At 40.9% G+C, this 17,624-nt stretch overlaps 2 protein-coding genes across 3 annotated transcripts; one reads left to right on the top strand and one right to left on the bottom strand.

Moving 5' to 3' along the window:
* The first annotated feature begins 476 nt into the window (after window positions 1-476).
* Window positions 477-6,494, top strand: LOC121624439 (DNA damage-regulated autophagy modulator protein 2-like). Of its 2 annotated transcripts, none has more exons than XM_041962083.1 (8): window positions 477-688; window positions 2,567-2,794; window positions 3,096-3,163; window positions 3,499-3,641; window positions 3,728-3,905; window positions 4,426-4,508; window positions 4,721-4,813; window positions 5,050-6,494. In XM_041962083.1, the coding sequence occupies exons 2-8, from the start codon at window positions 2,664-2,666 to the stop codon at window positions 5,182-5,184; spliced, it is 831 nt and encodes a 276-aa protein (XP_041818017.1). In that variant the 5' UTR covers window positions 477-688; window positions 2,567-2,663; the 3' UTR covers window positions 5,185-6,494. The 2 variants fall into 2 exon arrangements, with proteins under 2 accessions (XP_041818017.1, XP_041818007.1); XM_041962073.1 differs by having other exon boundaries at window positions 2,621-2,794.
* Window positions 6,495-7,973: 1,479 nt separating this feature from the next.
* c2h6orf89 (chromosome 2 C6orf89 homolog) lies at window positions 7,974-16,290 on the bottom strand. The gene is made up of 8 exons (XM_041954553.1): window positions 16,156-16,290; window positions 14,092-14,346; window positions 13,308-13,473; window positions 12,169-12,317; window positions 11,477-11,628; window positions 11,120-11,255; window positions 10,465-10,588; window positions 7,974-10,205 (listed from the first exon to the last, which is right to left on the bottom strand). Exons 2-8 carry the CDS (start codon window positions 14,278-14,280, stop codon window positions 10,123-10,125), a joined length of 999 nt encoding a protein of 332 aa, XP_041810487.1. The 5' UTR covers window positions 14,281-14,346; window positions 16,156-16,290; the 3' UTR covers window positions 7,974-10,122.
* Window positions 16,291-17,624: the final 1,334 nt, after the last annotated feature.

A 17,624-nucleotide genomic window follows, 5' to 3' on the forward strand; every position in this document is an offset into this window, starting at 1 on the left:
AACTGACACACCAGCCCGTCTAATGAAGATCGGCATTCGTTTATTACAAATTATAACCGAAGATTGAAATGTTAATTTGCATATTTACAAAGGCTTTTGTACTAGAGGCTTTTGTAGAGTGGAATGAACCCTTTCATGTAAACTGCTTGTTAATACTAAACTGTCAGTGGAGGAGTCATCAGAGCACACTCTATTATGTGCAAGTCTGTACTTATAGATATTCCTGATCACACACTTGCAAAATATTGATGATTATGAATACTGTTTGGATTGTATATTTACAAGGAGTTATGTTTTGTATATATAGCCTCTGCTGAATTTCCTGAAATGGTCAGTTAACTGATGTTTTATCAGCATTTCACGAGCTTCCTCTTGCCTCTAGTTTCCACTGAGGCCACGCCTCGCGCTCTCCGCCTGGCTCCCCTGCGAAGCAAAATTCAGGGCAGAAAATTCCACGCATCTGTCCTGTAGTTGAGTGGCGCATGCGCACTTCAACCCTTGACGGGACAACGGTAACAACACCGTGACAAGTATAAAACTTTATTTCTGAATGAAAGTGCGGCACACGACCCCGAGGATTAGTGACATTTTACAGGCGTCTGCACGGCATTCTGCTTTGGAAATACGTGATTAAAGAAGTTTTGTTGCCCCAGGAGGAGGATTATGGTCGCTGGAGGACTCGAATAACGTGAGTGTCATTAACGTTATGTTTAGTTAATTAAAAACCCACTTTCTGACAGTGACATTGGTTCGCGTGACGGTAACGTTGTTTTCTCAGTCGGGCAGCGGTGTGGTCCCACTTAATAAAATAAAAACGGTCATATATAGCGTTAATATTGGTAGGCGATGGCTATCTAGCGCAGCTAATGATAGCTAGCTAACTGCTAGCTACAATCTTAGTGATTTTGGTTTTGAGTCAGATAATTACTCGAGTAACGTTAGTTTGGTATTTTCCGTGATGTGTATGAAAAAGCGCAAACTGGTGGATTTTTGTATGTGCGACCCTGGTTCGTCATGGGCGAGGATAACAGCGAAATAGTTAATTTTACACACTTCAGTCTGACTTTCTCTTTCGTTTCCTCATCAAGAGCCGATGGTAAAAGGACGGGGACTTTCCTAAGCTGCTCTGCACGCGGCACCGCAACGTTTTTAGCTTTTTAAGTTGACGTTACAAACCCAGGTGAGACTGTGGCTGGGGGAGCTTCTTTTTAAGCTCATTTGAGATGCTTTTAGCCTCTCAGGAAGTCGGGCTGCACAATTAATCGCAACATTATCGCAAAGTGCAACATCCAAATCGCAGAAGCTGCAATTTTTCTGACAAAGGTAAAAATGTGTCACCACATACACACATTAAAAAAGAGATGCCCCAGCCTACACATCACATTCTCCAGATGTGAGGGAGCATGCCTGTTGGGTGCAGACCCCAGCAAAAATCACATCATCATCATTTTAATGTTTCTTAAAGTGAAAATGAAATGCAGAAATTACAATTCCACTTAAATCATGACTCAGATTAACACTCAATGATTTTTTTCTGCATATTCAGCACTGTGAGTTAGTCACATTAAAGAAAAGTGGAAACCCACCAGTTATTTGGCATTTTTGATAGAAAAGTGTGTAAATCAATTATTTGATTAGCAAAATAGCTGCTGATTGTTTGTCAATCAAGTAATCTGTTTAATTGTCTCATCTTTATTCAATTATTTCACAAAGAAAAGCTCTATCCACCTCAAACTCCTTCACACACAGAAATAAAGAAAGTTTATTAAAAAGGTAGAGCTGCAATTAATCGATAAGTTGTCAGCTGTCAAACTTATTGCCAACTATTTTGATTATCGATTAAAGACTTTTAATTAATAAAATTCCCAAAGCTGCAATTCCAGCTTCTGAAATGTGAATATTTTCTTTCTTTATTCTTCTATAACAAAAAACTGAATATCTTTGGACAAAGCAAAACATTTAAGGACGTCATCTTGGGCTGTCTTAAATACAATAATTTCTGTTCTTTTGAACAGATTTTCCAGAGCCATGAGAGCTAACACAATTCTGTTGAGAGGAAACTTTCACAATGAAAAACAAGAGTAATGTGGTCTTGCAGTCGGTGAAAAGCAGCAGCTTCACCTGGTCCTGAAAACAGCACCTGCATTGATCTCGTCTCCGCATGGACTCAGACTGAAATCTAGCCAGCATGTATTGTGCTGTGATCAGTTCTGCACAGGCCCGGCTCATCTCAAACCTGCCTGTTAAAAAACTAATAGGTCCCAGTTCAGGGAGCGACATCTTGGTGAGTTGTTCTGAGGGCGGGTGTCTCACCTCATTAACTGACCCCTCAGACTCCGTGAGCTCAGTAAGAGTGTTTGCTCTGCTGCCACTGCAGATGTTTCTATCATGGTCACATACTGTATTTTAATGGACAGAGAAAAGCAGCAAATGCTCACACTAGAGAAACAGCAGCCAGAGAATGGATCGAGCTTTTAATTGATAAGTGACTTCAATGACTAATAGATTTAACTGAATCAAAATTGTTGATGATTTAGTAGTAAGTAATTGTTTGACTGTATGTCAGTGTGTGTGTGTGTGTGTGTGTGTGTATGTATCACTGTTTGTGTGTTGTGTACAGGACGGAGTGAACCAACATCACACCGACACACTTGAGTGTCACCATGTGGTGGTTTCAGCAGGGTCTGTGCTTCCTGCCCGCAGCGCTGGTCGTCTGGACAGCGGCGTCCTTCATCTTTGCTTACATCACAGCGGTGGTGCTGAAACATGTGGATCCTCTTGTGCCCTACATCAGGTCTGAGTCTGGACACACACACACAGCATTTTCTGAGTTCTGTGTGGCTACAAGTATATTTTGATTTTAATTCCGTAAATCCATAATTAAGTAAAAAATGGATGTAATTGTAATTATTTGAATACTGTTGCCAGTATATAACATGTAGTTATATAGTATATAGTAATATGTTGTATAGTATGGTAGATGTCTTTCAGCACTAACACCAGAATGAACCTTTTTCATACCAAAACCTTTGCCCCTATTAAACAAAATAAATCAAACTACTCTTCAATGAACTTCGATGTTCTTTGTGTTGCAGCGACACAGGAACAGTGGCACCAGAGAGGTGTGTGTTTGGCATCATGCTGGATGTGTCAGCCTTTTTAGGTAACACACACATACACACACACAATTTCATGTTTCCATAGTTTCTGGGGACATTACATAGACTTGCATTAATTTCCTTGAGAATAACCATAACCACTAGTTGCCTAACCCTAACCCTCACCATAACCTTAACTCAAGTCTGAAATTTTAAAATATAACCATTTACATTATGGGGACTTCCCCATAAGGAAGGCGAGTCCTCACAGTATGACTGTGTACAGATTTATGTCCCCACGTGGTTGCACACACACACACACACACACGCACAGATACTTTTGATTATTTTGTCTGATTGAATGCTGTGTGTGTGTGTGTGTGTGTGTGTGTGTTTGAAGGTTTGGCCACGGTGTACGTGCGTTACAAACAGGTGGAGGCTCTGACGGGTGAGGACGAGCTCAGACTCAGCAGACTGAACCGCTTCGGGCTGCTGCTCGGTTTCATCAGCTGCTTTGGGATGTGCGTGGTCGCCAACTTCCAGGTGTGTTAAGCTGATCCATTCATACCTGTACAGCGTGTCAAGTGTGAACATGTCAGCAGTGAATCTGTGTGTGTGTGGCTGAGCAGAAGACCACGCTGTTCTCCATGCACCTGGTGGGGGCGGTGCTGACCTTCGGGATTGGGGCTCTCTACATCCTGGTCGAGACGCTGATCTCACTCAAAATGCAACCTCACATCCACAGCAAGTCCATCTACCTGGTTCGCCTCGGCATCGGGGTCTGGACCATGTGCAGCATCATCAGCAGTATCCTTTAACACAGCAGGAAACGGTCCAGCTGTGATGGAACAAGAGTTGATTCACACAAGAATCAGTAAGAGAATCAGTAATTAATCATTTTCTTGTGTCACCTAATTTAATAATACTGAAATATTTTAAACATACGAAACACAATGGAAACACAAAGCAGAGCCCAGCACCAAAGACTTACAGGTTCTTAAAAGTTCAGGTTGTGTGAAGCGTCTTTCAGGACAGGTGACTTCTCTGTTACTCCATATCTTCAAATCATGTTGAATAGCAGCCCAAGCGTGACTTGGAAATGTAGTTACATTTGTAGTGCCCCCCCCACACTGTGCACAGAGGTTACTTGGACAAACAAATGAGATGGCAGCAAAACACGTCAGTTATTCTGATTTAGAATCTCAGCTGTATGTTGAAACTCTCTTCTTACAGTGTTTGGCTAAACAGCGAAACACATGTCCTGTTGTATTGATGTGGTGTTGCAGAGCAGTGAGCTGTGATCTTTAACAGCGTCCTCTCCTCTCAGTGTTCGTATCATCTGTCATCATGTACAGCAGTTTGCGGGGAGTGGACGTACCTCACAAACTGCACTGGACTCCTGGAGAGCCGGTCAGTAGTCGTAGCACAGTAGTGTGCGTTTGTGTGCTTGTGCACCAGAGCTGGGCTTCATTTTTTATCAATTCTGATACTAAAATCATACTTCACTGTTTCTGGCTTCTCAGATGTTACATGTCTGAACACCAGCAGCTGCACAAGAACTTGTCCCATTAAAATAATGACACCTTTTGGTTGGTAACAGGTTTGTCTCTTGTGTTCTTCAGGGCTACACGGCTCATATTATCAGCACCCTGTCTGAGTGGTCTCTGGCCTTTTCCTTCATCAGCTTCTTCCTCACCTACATCAGAGATTTTCAGGTACTCAGTCTCATTGTTTCACCTTCACAGCTGCCATTGAGGGTCTAGTCCGTTTTGGTTTAGAGATGCATCGATTCCGGTTTCTTTTTAAAGTCTGACCTGTTGATTATGATTTTGTTTCTAAGAGCTATAATTGGCAGCGTGACTTCAATGGAAAATTTAATTGTATGTTCATAATAAAACTTTGACTATTAAGTAACTTCTACATTTTATGTTTTTTTTTAATATATATAAAGAAAATTACCTTGCGTGCTGAAGTGAATTTGCAGAGTAGCCACCTGTACGACTGGGCGCATGGTGGCGTTGCAGCATCACATCACCACAAGCGTGAAGCCTCCGAGTCGTCTCCACTGCTGGCAGGAGGAACATGACCAGCAGCAGAACATCCTGCAAGAACTGTTTAACACTGAGTTTTCTTATCATGTTTAAAGGGTTTTTATGAGGACTTTCTTAAAGCTGGTGGGGAGGCTCTTAAAGGGTCAGTACAGCCAAACTTATTCTCACAGAAATATCAAAACCTACACAAATAAAACCAAAACTATCTGACTGCAGATATTATATGAGGGGAAAGATGGAGATGTTGTATTGTTTTTTTGTGATATGGATGAACTGACCCTTTAAACCCAAATATGATGCGTGGCACTTTTCCCTCAAACTGCTTCAGTGACTTAAGCGCTGCACTTTATATCATTTATACTCAATTTAAAGATTTTTAAAATGCTTCCCTGTTTTTACTTCCAGTTCTAAATTATATCTGCTCTTCCGTTATGTCACATGGTAGAAATTACATTTTATATATTTATATATATAAAAATTTTGATTGCAGGGAGATTATTAAACTGAGTGCTGAGTCTCTAGTCAATGGATTGTTTAATATTTTCATTTTTTCTGACACCCGTTATCAGTCTGTGCTTTGATTTAGCTGCATTACCTCTTTTTGGTGTTAGGGTTAGCAGTAAATACTGCTGAAAAATTTCCCGTTTTTACTGTGATAGCCAGGTGGATATTTCTGAAACTTTGCACTGTTTACTATAAACTTTGCTCTCCTGTAGGTGGCGCTGGTCAGCGGGTGTAGAACTAGTCTGACCAAAGCTGAACAGCGCCCCCTGCTAGAGAATCAGCAGCCTGATAAATATCATTGTATTAACAGGTGCTGTATTGTGCCACTATTGTAATTATATATTTTTACAGTGTTCAATTAATATAAAGGTATTCTAAATTTATTCAGGCTGTATTTAAAGAATATATAAATAATCTCAAATTAAAAAAATTAAATAGCATTTAATTTGCCAATTAATCATTCTGTTCCTTTATTCTGGATTAATGAGTGAGTAACTGAATTTTAAAACAACTGACAACAGCTTTTAATTACACTTTAGTTAATTAACTAGTTTCTTACATCCACCTTTATAGGTCAGCAGTCAACATCGTCACTGCCTGTGCTGACACATTACTGTAGTTTTAAATTAAAAACTGTTTCTGTTTAATGTGTTGAATGTTAAGAGGTGTAAGCATCCACAGTACAAACACAGAGAGGCAGCAGAGTTCTGATTGGTCAGTCTCCTGTCAACACACGTCAGCTGGCCAATCAGAGCTGCTGCTGCTGTTTGGGTTGAACTACATGGAATTTCAGGTGGCACAGTGTTGACATTTGTTTTACAAATAAAGGGAACGGTCTCTACATCTATCTGTGTTACACTTCATTATTAAACAACAGTGTATTAAACAGCACCTGCTGTCTATTAACTGGGAACATATCTACAAATAAACATTCATGTTTGATCACATACAAATCTGCTTCACTTCTGGTCTGCACATTGCACTGTTTGCTGGTGTCTGTTTGCATTATTCATGTAAAGATTTTTTTCTTGTTTGTAGTGGCTGTGGTCTTACTCTGTGGACTTCAGACTGCAGCCAAGTTACATGTAAATATTTAACATCTTATTTATATAATTAATTTGGATTTAAAGCTGCACTAATCAATATTTTTGAAATTACCAATGAATCAACTGGCTGTAATTGAGCTTTTCAGCCTCCTTTAGCTCCTAGTTTTGGTTAATTGCAAACAACCAAGTGAAGAAAGGGCAACATTTAGCAGCTACAGATATTTTATCAGGAGTTTGTGAAGACCAAACTAGAGCTTAAGGGAGAGTGAATACTGGACATTCATTCATCAGGTGGCCACAAACATGACTACAGTGATGAAGATAATGCTCTGTGTCTGCTGGATGTGTAGCTTTTAAAGTAACATCGGTGTCAGAGGGTTTTGTTCAGCTTGTTCTGCTGTCCCCAAATGACCAAAACCTCGGCTGATTAAAAACTTCTATAATTGTGTAATACTAATCTGTTTATTTACTCACAGCTCTAATGTGTCGAGGTTCTTTAGGTTTATCATCAGCTGCTCTCTGATCAGCTGCTTCCAACAGGTCACTCCTGCTGATGATTCTGACCTGAAAATAACTTATAACTTAATAATTTAACAAATATCCTGATCTGTATGTTACATAAATGCAAAATAATGAGAATATGTCCACTTACCAAAGTGTTCAGCCTCCTCTGATTGTTATTTACCTTTATCTGGAGCGGCAGAGGCCAAGTTCTATTAATTAATAGTAATTGATTAAAAACTCTTCAGGGATTCAAAATCTTGGGACCTCATTGAGCCAGTTTCCCCAGTGTTTCTCAAACTGGAACAATGATTTCCCAGTTTACAATCTGGCAGTTGTCATGGAGGAAAAACAAAAAGCTAATTTACAAATTTGTACAAATGAGGAGGTGCAAAATAGTTCAATATAAATCATATTCGATATAGCTCCAAAATAATCATACAGCTGAATCAACATGTCTCAAAGAGTTTCTCCAAAAACTGAACATTATAACCGTGAAGGTCGAGTTTCCAGCAGCACTGAAGCGTTTGGGTACATCCGTTTGAGCTTGGTGTATCTAATAAACTGAACACTGTGTTCAAGGCTATCTTTGACCTCCCAGCAAATGTAATTGAACAATATGTACAATTTATTAACTGGTGGACACAATGCTTTCTTTCTCTCTAATACCTGCAGTGCTCAGTAAAACAAGCAGCTCAACAACTTTTCTCATTAAAAAGAAAACAAACGCACCTCATTTTCAACCACTCGAAAATCAAAAATCCCACAAAGATGGAAGCAAATACATGACAAGCTTTAATTTTCTCAGAAATCTATGACATTCCTCTGCGAAGCGACGCTTTAAAAGATTCACCTCCTCATTCTGTTCAAACGCTCCCAACTGGTGACGTTTGGAGATTTTTGGGATGCTTGAACGAAACGAGGCAGAAACTCAGACTTAACAGGCATTAACTTTGGCAAACTGATTTAATATTCAGACTTTTTAACGACCCATTGAAACCCTGATTATGCACAAAATATTTCCTCCGCTGACGTTCAACTGTCCACACTCAGTACTCATAACAGACAGTTGATCAGAGCATAATAATATTACAACACATTATTAAAATGAATGGCTTGAACACATATATACATACAATCATTACAATAAATAACAACAGTGAAATTAAGCAGCTTTGTCTGTTAAATTAGTAAAATCACAATTAAAAAGAATATCTGAAGCTGATCCTGACAGACGACATGAAGGACGAAAGTGAACGATGATGCTGTGCATTACGTTGGAGGAGGAAGTGGCTGTTAAAGGTTCAGTTCACCCAAATTACAAAAATACATATTCTCTCTCTCTCTCTCTCCCCTCTCGTGTGATCTCTCCAATCAGATCATTTTGGTTTTATCTGTCTGGGTTTGGAGATTTCTCATCTCGTTCAGAAATTCTGGTTTCGTGACAACATTAATCTCAACGAGCGGCACAACATTTACTTGAGGTTTATTCTCCGACCTTCAGCTTGTGCACAGCTGTTAGTTATGTTAACACCAAAATGAAATTCTCAGCTCATGTGTGAATAATTTACAGTCAAAGACACAGACACTGAACTACAATGGAACAATAATTGAGTCTATTACATCAGTAGTTGAGTAAATGAATGACAGCTGGTCAGTGTGAGCCATATTCAAAATGTCACAGTTAAACTTTCTTTTGAATTCTTTCTGTAAATTATTGGGCTGCAGTGTAAGATCACACATGTCAGGTCTGTGTCTTTTCCCTAAAAATGAGCCCTAAAGGGGCTTTACAGTCTGTGCAGCAGACTGTAAAGCCCCTTGAGGCAAATAGTGATTTGTGATATTGGGCTATATAAATAAAATCTACTTGACTAAACAGATTAATTTACAGGAAATGATGACAATTTCTGTTACAAAAAAATGCAATTAAAGTTAGTTCTAGATATGATAACTAAGAAAACTATGTTTCGTGTAACTTTGGTGAACTGGCCCTTTAACATGGAGGAAGGGCCCAGATGAGGAGCAGAAGGTGAAGCTGCAGGTGTGTCTCGCAACTTCAGGAGGTAGTAAACGTCCAGCAAGTACCAACACCAGTCCACCAAGTCCTGAAATTCCTAGAAAGCTCCCAGAATGCACTGCAGAAAGAAGTGAGGATCAGGCAACTCTCTGGAGGCAAGAAGTGAGCGGTGGGTCCCAGCGTTAATAAACTTATTTGTGTTCTGTTTGGGGCGGGGTTTATTTTGCTCTAACCAATCAGCAGTGACTGATCTGTCCAGTTGGCAGGAAAGGTGCGGTTTCTAGAAGCAGTTTACTTACAGCGGACTGAAGAAATGTAGCGATTTGTTATTCCTTTAAGTCGACTCACATCAACCTGCAAACATTTCATCCACACTAAAGTCTGTATTCTTAATGCCAACTGCGCAGCTCTGACTGACGAGTAACCAAAGAAACAGCCATCAATATAATAATCTCTGATTATGAGATGTGGGCAATGAGGCCTGGAACAGGATGATGCCAATGCACTCAACAGTGTTTCACTACTTTCTGACAGAGAAACAAACCCGATGATTTCATTTATCTTTTTTTTTTAATGCTAAAGATCTGATTGAAGCTATGGCACGAGCACAGCTGCAGAGACTTTATAGACCGATGATGCTGTGCTGTTACACACCAGGACAAAGTCAAAAGTCACTTCTCAATCCTCTGTGCAGTGGTTTCCCGTTCTCTGAGGACACTAGGTCTATCAGATGGGCGGGGCATCAGAAAAAAGACCGGAGGGTTATAAGGCATCAGTGGGCGGGGCCGCAGAAAGGCAGACGAGCTCCGAAAACACCTCAGCAGCAAGTCAAACATTCACGGCCGATCTGCGCCTCGCACCCCAGTCCTGAACTCTGTCCTCCTTGGCTTCGCTCCACCTGAAGGTTAAAAGGCCGATCCATCACAGATGATGTTCTGGCCTCGGCCGGGGAACAGCTCCGTCTGCCAGTACCGAGGGTCAGCGTAAACTGTACAGGTCAAAGGTCAGAGGGAACAAACATCAACATCAACAGCAGCCACATGTGACATCCAGCTGTTCTATGGACCCTTAGACAAAATGTATTCATGTCTGAATGAATCAACAAGTAATTAATGTGTTTTATACGGAGCCCTTAAGACCTGCTTTTTATCTTGTAGCACAGGACCAAATTTACTTGTACTGTCTGAAGTTGCTGTTTTGTCGCATTAAAATTGTTTGTGGATAAAAACAGGAGCGGCAGGTGTTACCCATGTCTCCAGGTGTCAGCCACAGGTTGAAGGAGCTGCAGTGTTTCTGACAGCGTTGGACGGGCAGAACTCGAACCGTTGGAAGCCCCTCGCCCACCACCAGCCAGCCAAACACACCGACACCCTGAAACACAACAGTAACTCAAAGCTGAGGCTGAGGGTTCATTTGTGGTGAATGATGGAGGGATACAGAACACCAATGAGGGTCAGGACAACACAGATTCAGCAGTCAATCAATCCACACTCTCAACTGCCCTTTCACACAGACATATGTCAGTAATAAATACAAACGTGTAATCTTTATTCCTAAAACAAGAGAAAATGTATTAATTCATGGGCAAGAATAAACAGAAAACGACATTAAACAATTTTACTGACATTTAAACATGTTTAAGGCAAAATCTGAAGCAGTTTTTATCAACAAATCTCAATCCAAAATCAAAACAAAAATCCTTTAATTCACACAGATTTTCAATTCTGACAGTCCAAAATGGCATTTTCAAAGTCAATATATTCCATCTGGCCAACCCCAAACTCTGTGTGAAATTTGGAAATAATCAATGTGGCATATTGTTACTTTTTGTCAAACAATAACAGTGTTTTCCTGTTCGGTCCTCCACTCTGTCAGTGCGGGGATGTCTGGATATGAACTCACCTTGCTCTGGGAGTTTGTGCTGTGGGTGACCAGGCAGCGCTGCACGATGGTCCCAGCACTGTCCAGCAGGGGGCAGAGCTCCGCCTTCGGGAAGAGCCACCTCAGCACCTTCTCCCTGGTCCCAGAGCTGAACCTCCTACAACACACACCACCGAGCCTCAGTAACAGTCTTTAAATACTGCTGTGCATATGCTGAGGTTTCAGGGATGCTCAGGTATTGATCTTATTATCGGCCAGATGTCGGCCAGATGTGACCGATACACATTAAATCTAGTTTTCTATTCTGCTTCATTCAAATGGAAACAGACAAACTCCCTCCCTGACCTGATCAGACTGACTTTGAACAGAAATGTGTACCAGAGCAGAGTGAAGTTGGCGGGTCCTTGTGGGAGGCCGAGGTTGTGGTTCTGCAGACCGTCGTCCTCCTCCAGCAGAATGGACATGGAGCCTGAATGGGCCAAGTAGAGCTCCTCAAGCTGCTGCCGCTGGACACTGAGGGACTCCCCACCCTGCAGAGACCAGTGCACACAGATCTGAATTGTGGTCACAATAAAAGCAGACACCAACTGTCTTCAGCAACTTTTAAGTCCAGAAAATCACATACAACAATGTAAAGGGCCACACTGAGCAGTTACTCCAGGTAGTAATGTGAAGGATTATAAACCTAGTGTTCAATCTTCTCATCTGATTGTGGGCGAGATGGCAAATGTATTTTAAAAATGTTGCACTGTTCCTTTAAAGTTTTCTACTTGTGTTATTTTTCAGTCTACAAAAGGTTGATAAATCTGTTATTAGGGGTGAATTCATTAACATGGTGACAGATTTAACTTAATTTAACTACAATACCCATGAGGACCGTGGGTATTGTAGTTACCAAGCAATCAACTGAACAGACAGAAACACCTGAGTGGTCAGAACATAAACTTATAGGATCATTGTTCTTTACATTATCCATGAGAACCCTGTGTTTGTATTTGAAGAACATTGAGGAGATCACTGGGATCACAGTTTCACCCATGATGTCTGTGTTGTCTGTGTTGACCTCTGACCTTCAGCAGGACAAGCTGGGGCCCCCGTCGCAGAGTCACAGTCCCTCTGAGGCTCTCCGGGACTTCCAGCACAGAGGAGATCTCTGCACAGCCCGAGCAGTTGACCAGATTCTGCCTGAGAGAGCCGGCACTCCACCATTCATGGAAACCTGCAGAGCACAAACACACAGATGATGGATGTAACTCTAATGAAGTTTTGAGAGCCTTTGTGCTACTTTTCTCAAGACTTTGATGATTTTATCAGTAGCAATTAATCTGTAAATTATTTCCTGGCAGGTTGACTGGTTGGCTGACTGCTCTGCCATAGCCTCCTCTTCGCCTTTGACCTCTTTGGTCCATGTTTGAAAGTAGCAACACAGAGGTGGCATCTTTTATAAATGGACAAGGACTAATTGCTGCTAAAAGACTTGTGCAAAGGAGTTTCACACAGGTGCATTAGAGATTTATAATTGTCCAAGTATTTTTTTATCAAATGGATTAATTGTTTAACATGATTACTCCAACAGAGTTTTGAGTCTTTCTATGAGATCTGTGCTGTCCGTTTTGAAAAAAGGTGTGAAACAAATGAAAAAGTGTTAAGCTGCGTCTGCTGGTTCCCACTTTCATTAGGCGTGTCTTAGCAAGAAAACTGAAAAAAAAAAAAAAAAAAGGCTTCAGGCCATTGACGGTTTCTTGCTCAGGCTGTTGTCACACCTCAGGTGTGTTTTTCTCAGAACAGACAGAGAACCTCAGAACTCAGTCAGTACTTGTATCCAGAAAAACATCCCTGAGTTATAGCGCATAGGGCTGTGTCGGTGAGGACATGTTTAAGATACTGAATAAAATACAAACCAAGAGTAACAGATTCACGAGTTTGAAGGTGAATGAGGGGAATGCGCTTCTCACGCAGGATTGAGGTCAGTCTGAGCTTAATAATTAATAACTACCAGTAAATACTTGTACAAGTACAACTCCTATACCTGGGTGATGTGTTACTGTGATGCAGCCAGTGTGTGTTAAGTTAGTGTTAAGTACTTTCTTATTGGTGAAAATCTGTTTTTGTGTGTGTGTAAATGTATGTATGTATGTATGTGTTCATGTATGTGTAATGTGAAAGAAATCTGAAACAGAAAGAGAAACACAGTGATCATGCTACAGACCTTGCAGGTTGTACTTCTTGGCGATGGGCAGGGACAGCAGGCGGACGTGGCTGAGGGGGGACGACCAGTTGTAACAGCCCAGGTTGACCAGACCCAGCTGGGGGGCACTCTGGGGGTATGTGAAGGCCAGCACTGCCACCAGCAGGAAGCCCACTGCCACCACAAACTGCAGAGACAACAGGGACATTACAGACACTGAGAGCTGCATCCTTCCTCGCACAAAGCATGAACAAGTCTTTACTCTCAGTATATGCTACAACAGACAAGGGATTTATTTTGCAGCAAGAAAATAAAGTAATCTGAATTTTCTAGAAACTCCTCTATCAGTTGTATCTGTATCAGTTTTTCTGGTTGCTGTAATTGTCTCTTCTGTCCATACTGGTGAGAACGTGATCACTTCCGAACATGATTTTTGACCTAACGTGAGGCTTCAGCAGTCTGAGTAAAACAAATCTACAAAATGATCGTCTTTTTAGTGCAAAATATCCGTACTGTTGTACACTGTACTATGAAGAGAGAATTTCCACAGTGTAAACACAAGAATGAACTTCGCACCAAAGCCTCATAAGGGCTGTGCAGTAGAAAAGGGCCATTACTGACAAACACTGAAAAAACAAAAAATCTAATTAACAACAATAACAAAGTGGGAAAAGCATCTAAAGCCTCATATCCAAGAGGCTACAACCTGCATGTTGAGTGCTTTTACATGTTGAAGGCCTTCAGTGATTCATCATTATATTTTCTGTTATTTTAGCCATGTCATAATTGTGCTGGCAGGCCTGACCTTTATGGTGGCCCTCAGGATGGGGAACTGGGGAGGCTCTCTCCTGGGTTCATTGGTCTCTAGGACCTGCTTGATGAACCTCTCTATCTCCCTCTCCGACATGCCGTAGCGGTAGCCCGACTGGCGGAGGATGTCGATGCTCTCAGACAGCTTGTCGTAGATACACGGCTCACTCATTGTTGTTCCCATGACGGCAGCTTGTCAGTCAAACACGTCGATCTTCAGCTGCTGCAGGCTCCAGGAGCATGGTGTCACCTATGAAGTCATCTGAAATTATACTTCCTCTTCATAACTTTAAAGACCAGCTAGAACATGATTAAAGGTGTTGTCCAGTGGGCGTCCTTATAACACCTGACAGAGTAGCATACCACCTACAGCACTTTATAATGTTGTCTCATCCCCTTCAGTGTCACATCGCTTTGACTATCAGTCATAACCTGTTTTGCATTAGCAAGACATGCCTTGACGTCACTTCATGTTAAACATTCCTGTTGTTATACAGCGCTGTTCAGATGACAAGACGCTGGTAGCTGTACTAATATTTTCTGACCCGATTTTACAAATTAGGCATTATTCTGAATGTAGCATTTTCCAATTAAGATGTGGGATAGGGTGGTGTGATTTGGATTTTAGGAGCATTCTTTGGACATGAATATATCGCATTCAGAACATGCGGCGCAGTTTACAGGGCACACTCTGGGGTAGAGATGCATGCATAAAAGAGAAGCCCACAAACACAGCAGAACACGAACCTTACGTGGCAATTTAGGGGGTAGATTATGCTAAAGATCACATCTCAGGAACTCACACCTGCTCATGTAAAGATTAGACAATGAATTACGACAAGTTTGTACAATTAAGGGAGTTTGATAAATGCAACTTGCTGTACTTGTACCAGTAAACCTCAATAAAAGCAAGAGATTTAGGATCAGCATATGAAAATATTCTTGTATGATTACCAGTGTCATGTAATCAGGTTTTGGTTGCTTGTAGACAAATGACTGATCAAATGATTTTTTTGTTTGTTTGTTTTTAATTGGCATCTATAAATAAAAGAATAAATGTAATTTTGAGTAAGATAAGCTTACAATGAAGAGTTTGGTGATTAACCACCTTTCTAATACAGGTTTCCACAGTAACAAAACTGATGCTTCAGGTTCTGTAGCAGTTAACTGACGAGTGAAACTGACTAACTTAAAACACGCTAACATAAACTAAGCAAACTCTGGGTTTAACTGACTGCAAATGCACTTCAAAACATGGAAGACGATTTAAAGACAGTCGAACTCGTCGGTGGGCATAGTACAGCAGACACTATGGACTCTCAGGTGTCCACATAGGCACAATTACAAACCGTCAGGTGTCCACATAGGCACAATAACAACCCGTCAGGTGTCCACATAGGCACAATAACAACCCGTCAGGTGTCCACATAGGGACAATAACAGACTCACAGGTGTCCACATTGTTACAATTAAGAAGTCCCAAGTACCCAGACAGAGACAATATCAAATCCCCAGGTGTCTACACGTAAATTACCGGACTCCGCAAAGAAAACGAACGTTAGTTGTATCCTCGTCATGCTTCGCTAAGTAGAAAAAGCAGGCAGGAACCAGCAAGCCACATGTAATGTCACTACGAACTCGGCTCCAAAACATGAAATGACACAATTTAACTTCCTTGATCATTAAACGTTAAGCGATTTAACCCTTAGCAAATGAACTTGGCTACTTAACGCTGACAGCTACCGTGAGCCTTTTTTTTCCCAAGGATGGCGAAGTTATGACCCGCCCTACTCTGACTCTGATTGGCTAGTATTCGTTGCCTTCCATGGTTAGCTTCATCCATGAGGAATGATTGGTTATGGTTACGACAAGGATATCAGGTTAAGCCAATCGAAGGCAGAGTAGGTCGGTTTATGCCTTCGCCATCCTAGGAAAAAATGTTTCCTACTATGAGCAACTCAAAGCAAAACACTGACATGTTAGCTTGTGCTTGCTAGCCTTGGTTAATACTTTCAGTTTACGTCGCTTAAAGAAAACTACAGAACACCGAGAGCCCCACCTTAAAGTGAAATCCACCGCCGTAATGGGGGTCTCTTCTTCTCACGCTACGTTCCAAAATGAATCTGTTTTTTTGAAAGTAGCTTGCTAGCTAATGGCCATGGCTGCCACATACAGACGAGATACAGTGCTCTTCTTCTGGCGATTTACGCACCCGTGCAATGTCGCCACCAACTGGTATGGAATATACATGTCTGCATGCCGTTCAGGAGAAAATAAGAAATACGTAGTGGAACCTGATAGCAGATAGCAGGTTGTCTTTGTGTCTGTCTCTCCCTCTTTATCCACCTGTTCCCCTGCATACCTCCATGGACTCATACAGTTCACTCACACATTTCCCTCAATGACAGTGCAATTAGAGAATGGACAAACTGTCCTTTTATGACAAACACCAGGTTACTCATAATAATGATACATGTATGTTTGAAAGGTTATGGCAACTGGTTCAGATAATTTGCAAGTGATTTACAGAATGAGCATGTTGATGAATACGTCTGAGAATTGTGCATATTAATATAGGTAGTGTAAATCATTTTGATCACCAAGACTAACTGACTGTATCTCTGAGTCATCTGAAGATATTTGAACTTATATATTTTAATTTTGTGTAAAAGCAAATGCAGATGAAGTGCATAGACTGAGGAAATTAACTTTAGGCGAGGTTAGATGTTAGAGTCAAGGTCATCTGAAAACGATGAGCAGCACTTTGAAATCAGCAATGGTCCAGCTCAGTGGTTTGCATGTGTACATATAAACAGTGGTCATGTTGATACATGTGCTAGAGGATAAGACAGACCGTTAAAAAGACAGTGTAAATCACTTTGGTCAACACGGCAAAGTCAACATACCACTGAGTCAAGGAACTAGAAATATATATAATGCCATGTGAAAAATTAACTGTGGATTTGAAAATGTTCATTTTTCTTTGACGATTCCGCCAGAATAACTGAGCAAAACTGTAAATCAATATAATCCACAGATGGATTCTATACTTTAACCAAACATATTGCCTCTGGTTTAGTTCATTTTACAGGAGAATGAACTCACGTTTCATAAACTACTGTCTGTAACCAATCAGAGGACAGAGAAAGATCTTGGCCCCGCCTCGAATAGCACCAAAACAACCCATGTCGTCCAATGAGATTGCAGTTTGTTCAGAGGAAGTCCCGCCCACTGTTTCCGTTTCTTGTGCAACAATATGAAACTGCAGCAACACCAATATGGTTCGTTGTGTCAAGCTGCAGAATCACAGGCTCAAGTCGCAGATAGACCGGAGGGTGCTTCTCAAAAAAGTAATTTGTTTTTAAATAACATCGTATTTTTAGTACAAACTTGCATTTGTTTTGGCAGTTTATCTAAAATAACCTTTAAAAAATAATAAATTAATTAGTAGCTGTTTTAAAAAAAAAACAAAAAAACGAGAAAACTTCACGTTCGTCATTGAAAATATTTTATTTTGAAAGTCATAAT

This window comes from Chelmon rostratus, chromosome 2, assembly GCF_017976325.1.
Source record: "Chelmon rostratus isolate fCheRos1 chromosome 2, fCheRos1.pri, whole genome shotgun sequence".
Taxonomy (NCBI): domain Eukaryota; kingdom Metazoa; phylum Chordata; class Actinopteri; order Chaetodontiformes; family Chaetodontidae; genus Chelmon; species Chelmon rostratus.

Bases quoted from the DNA above. Each gene is read 5' to 3' on its own strand.
- LOC121624439 (XM_041962083.1), top strand. From the start codon at position 2,664: ATGTGGTGGTTTCAGCAGGGTCTGTGCTTCCTGCCCGCAGCGCTGGTC. The intron at 2,795-3,095 runs GTCTGAGTCTGG...TTTGTGTTGCAG, and splicing joins CCTCTTGTGCCCTACATCAG to CGACACAGGAACAGTGGCAC. The intron at 3,906-4,425 runs GTATCCTTTAAC...CTCTCCTCTCAG, and splicing joins CATGTGCAGCATCATCAGCA to TGTTCGTATCATCTGTCATC.
- c2h6orf89 (XM_041954553.1), bottom strand. From the start codon at position 14,280: ATGGGAACAACAATGAGTGAGCCGTGTATCTACGACAAGCTGTCTGAG. The intron at 13,474-14,091 runs GTCAGGCCTGCC...TTGTCTCTGCAG, and splicing joins TCCTGAGGGCCACCATAAAG to TTTGTGGTGGCAGTGGGCTT. The intron at 11,629-12,168 runs GTCAGAGGTCAA...TGGTCTCTGCAG, and splicing joins CCCAGCTTGTCCTGCTGAAG to GGTGGGGAGTCCCTCAGTGT.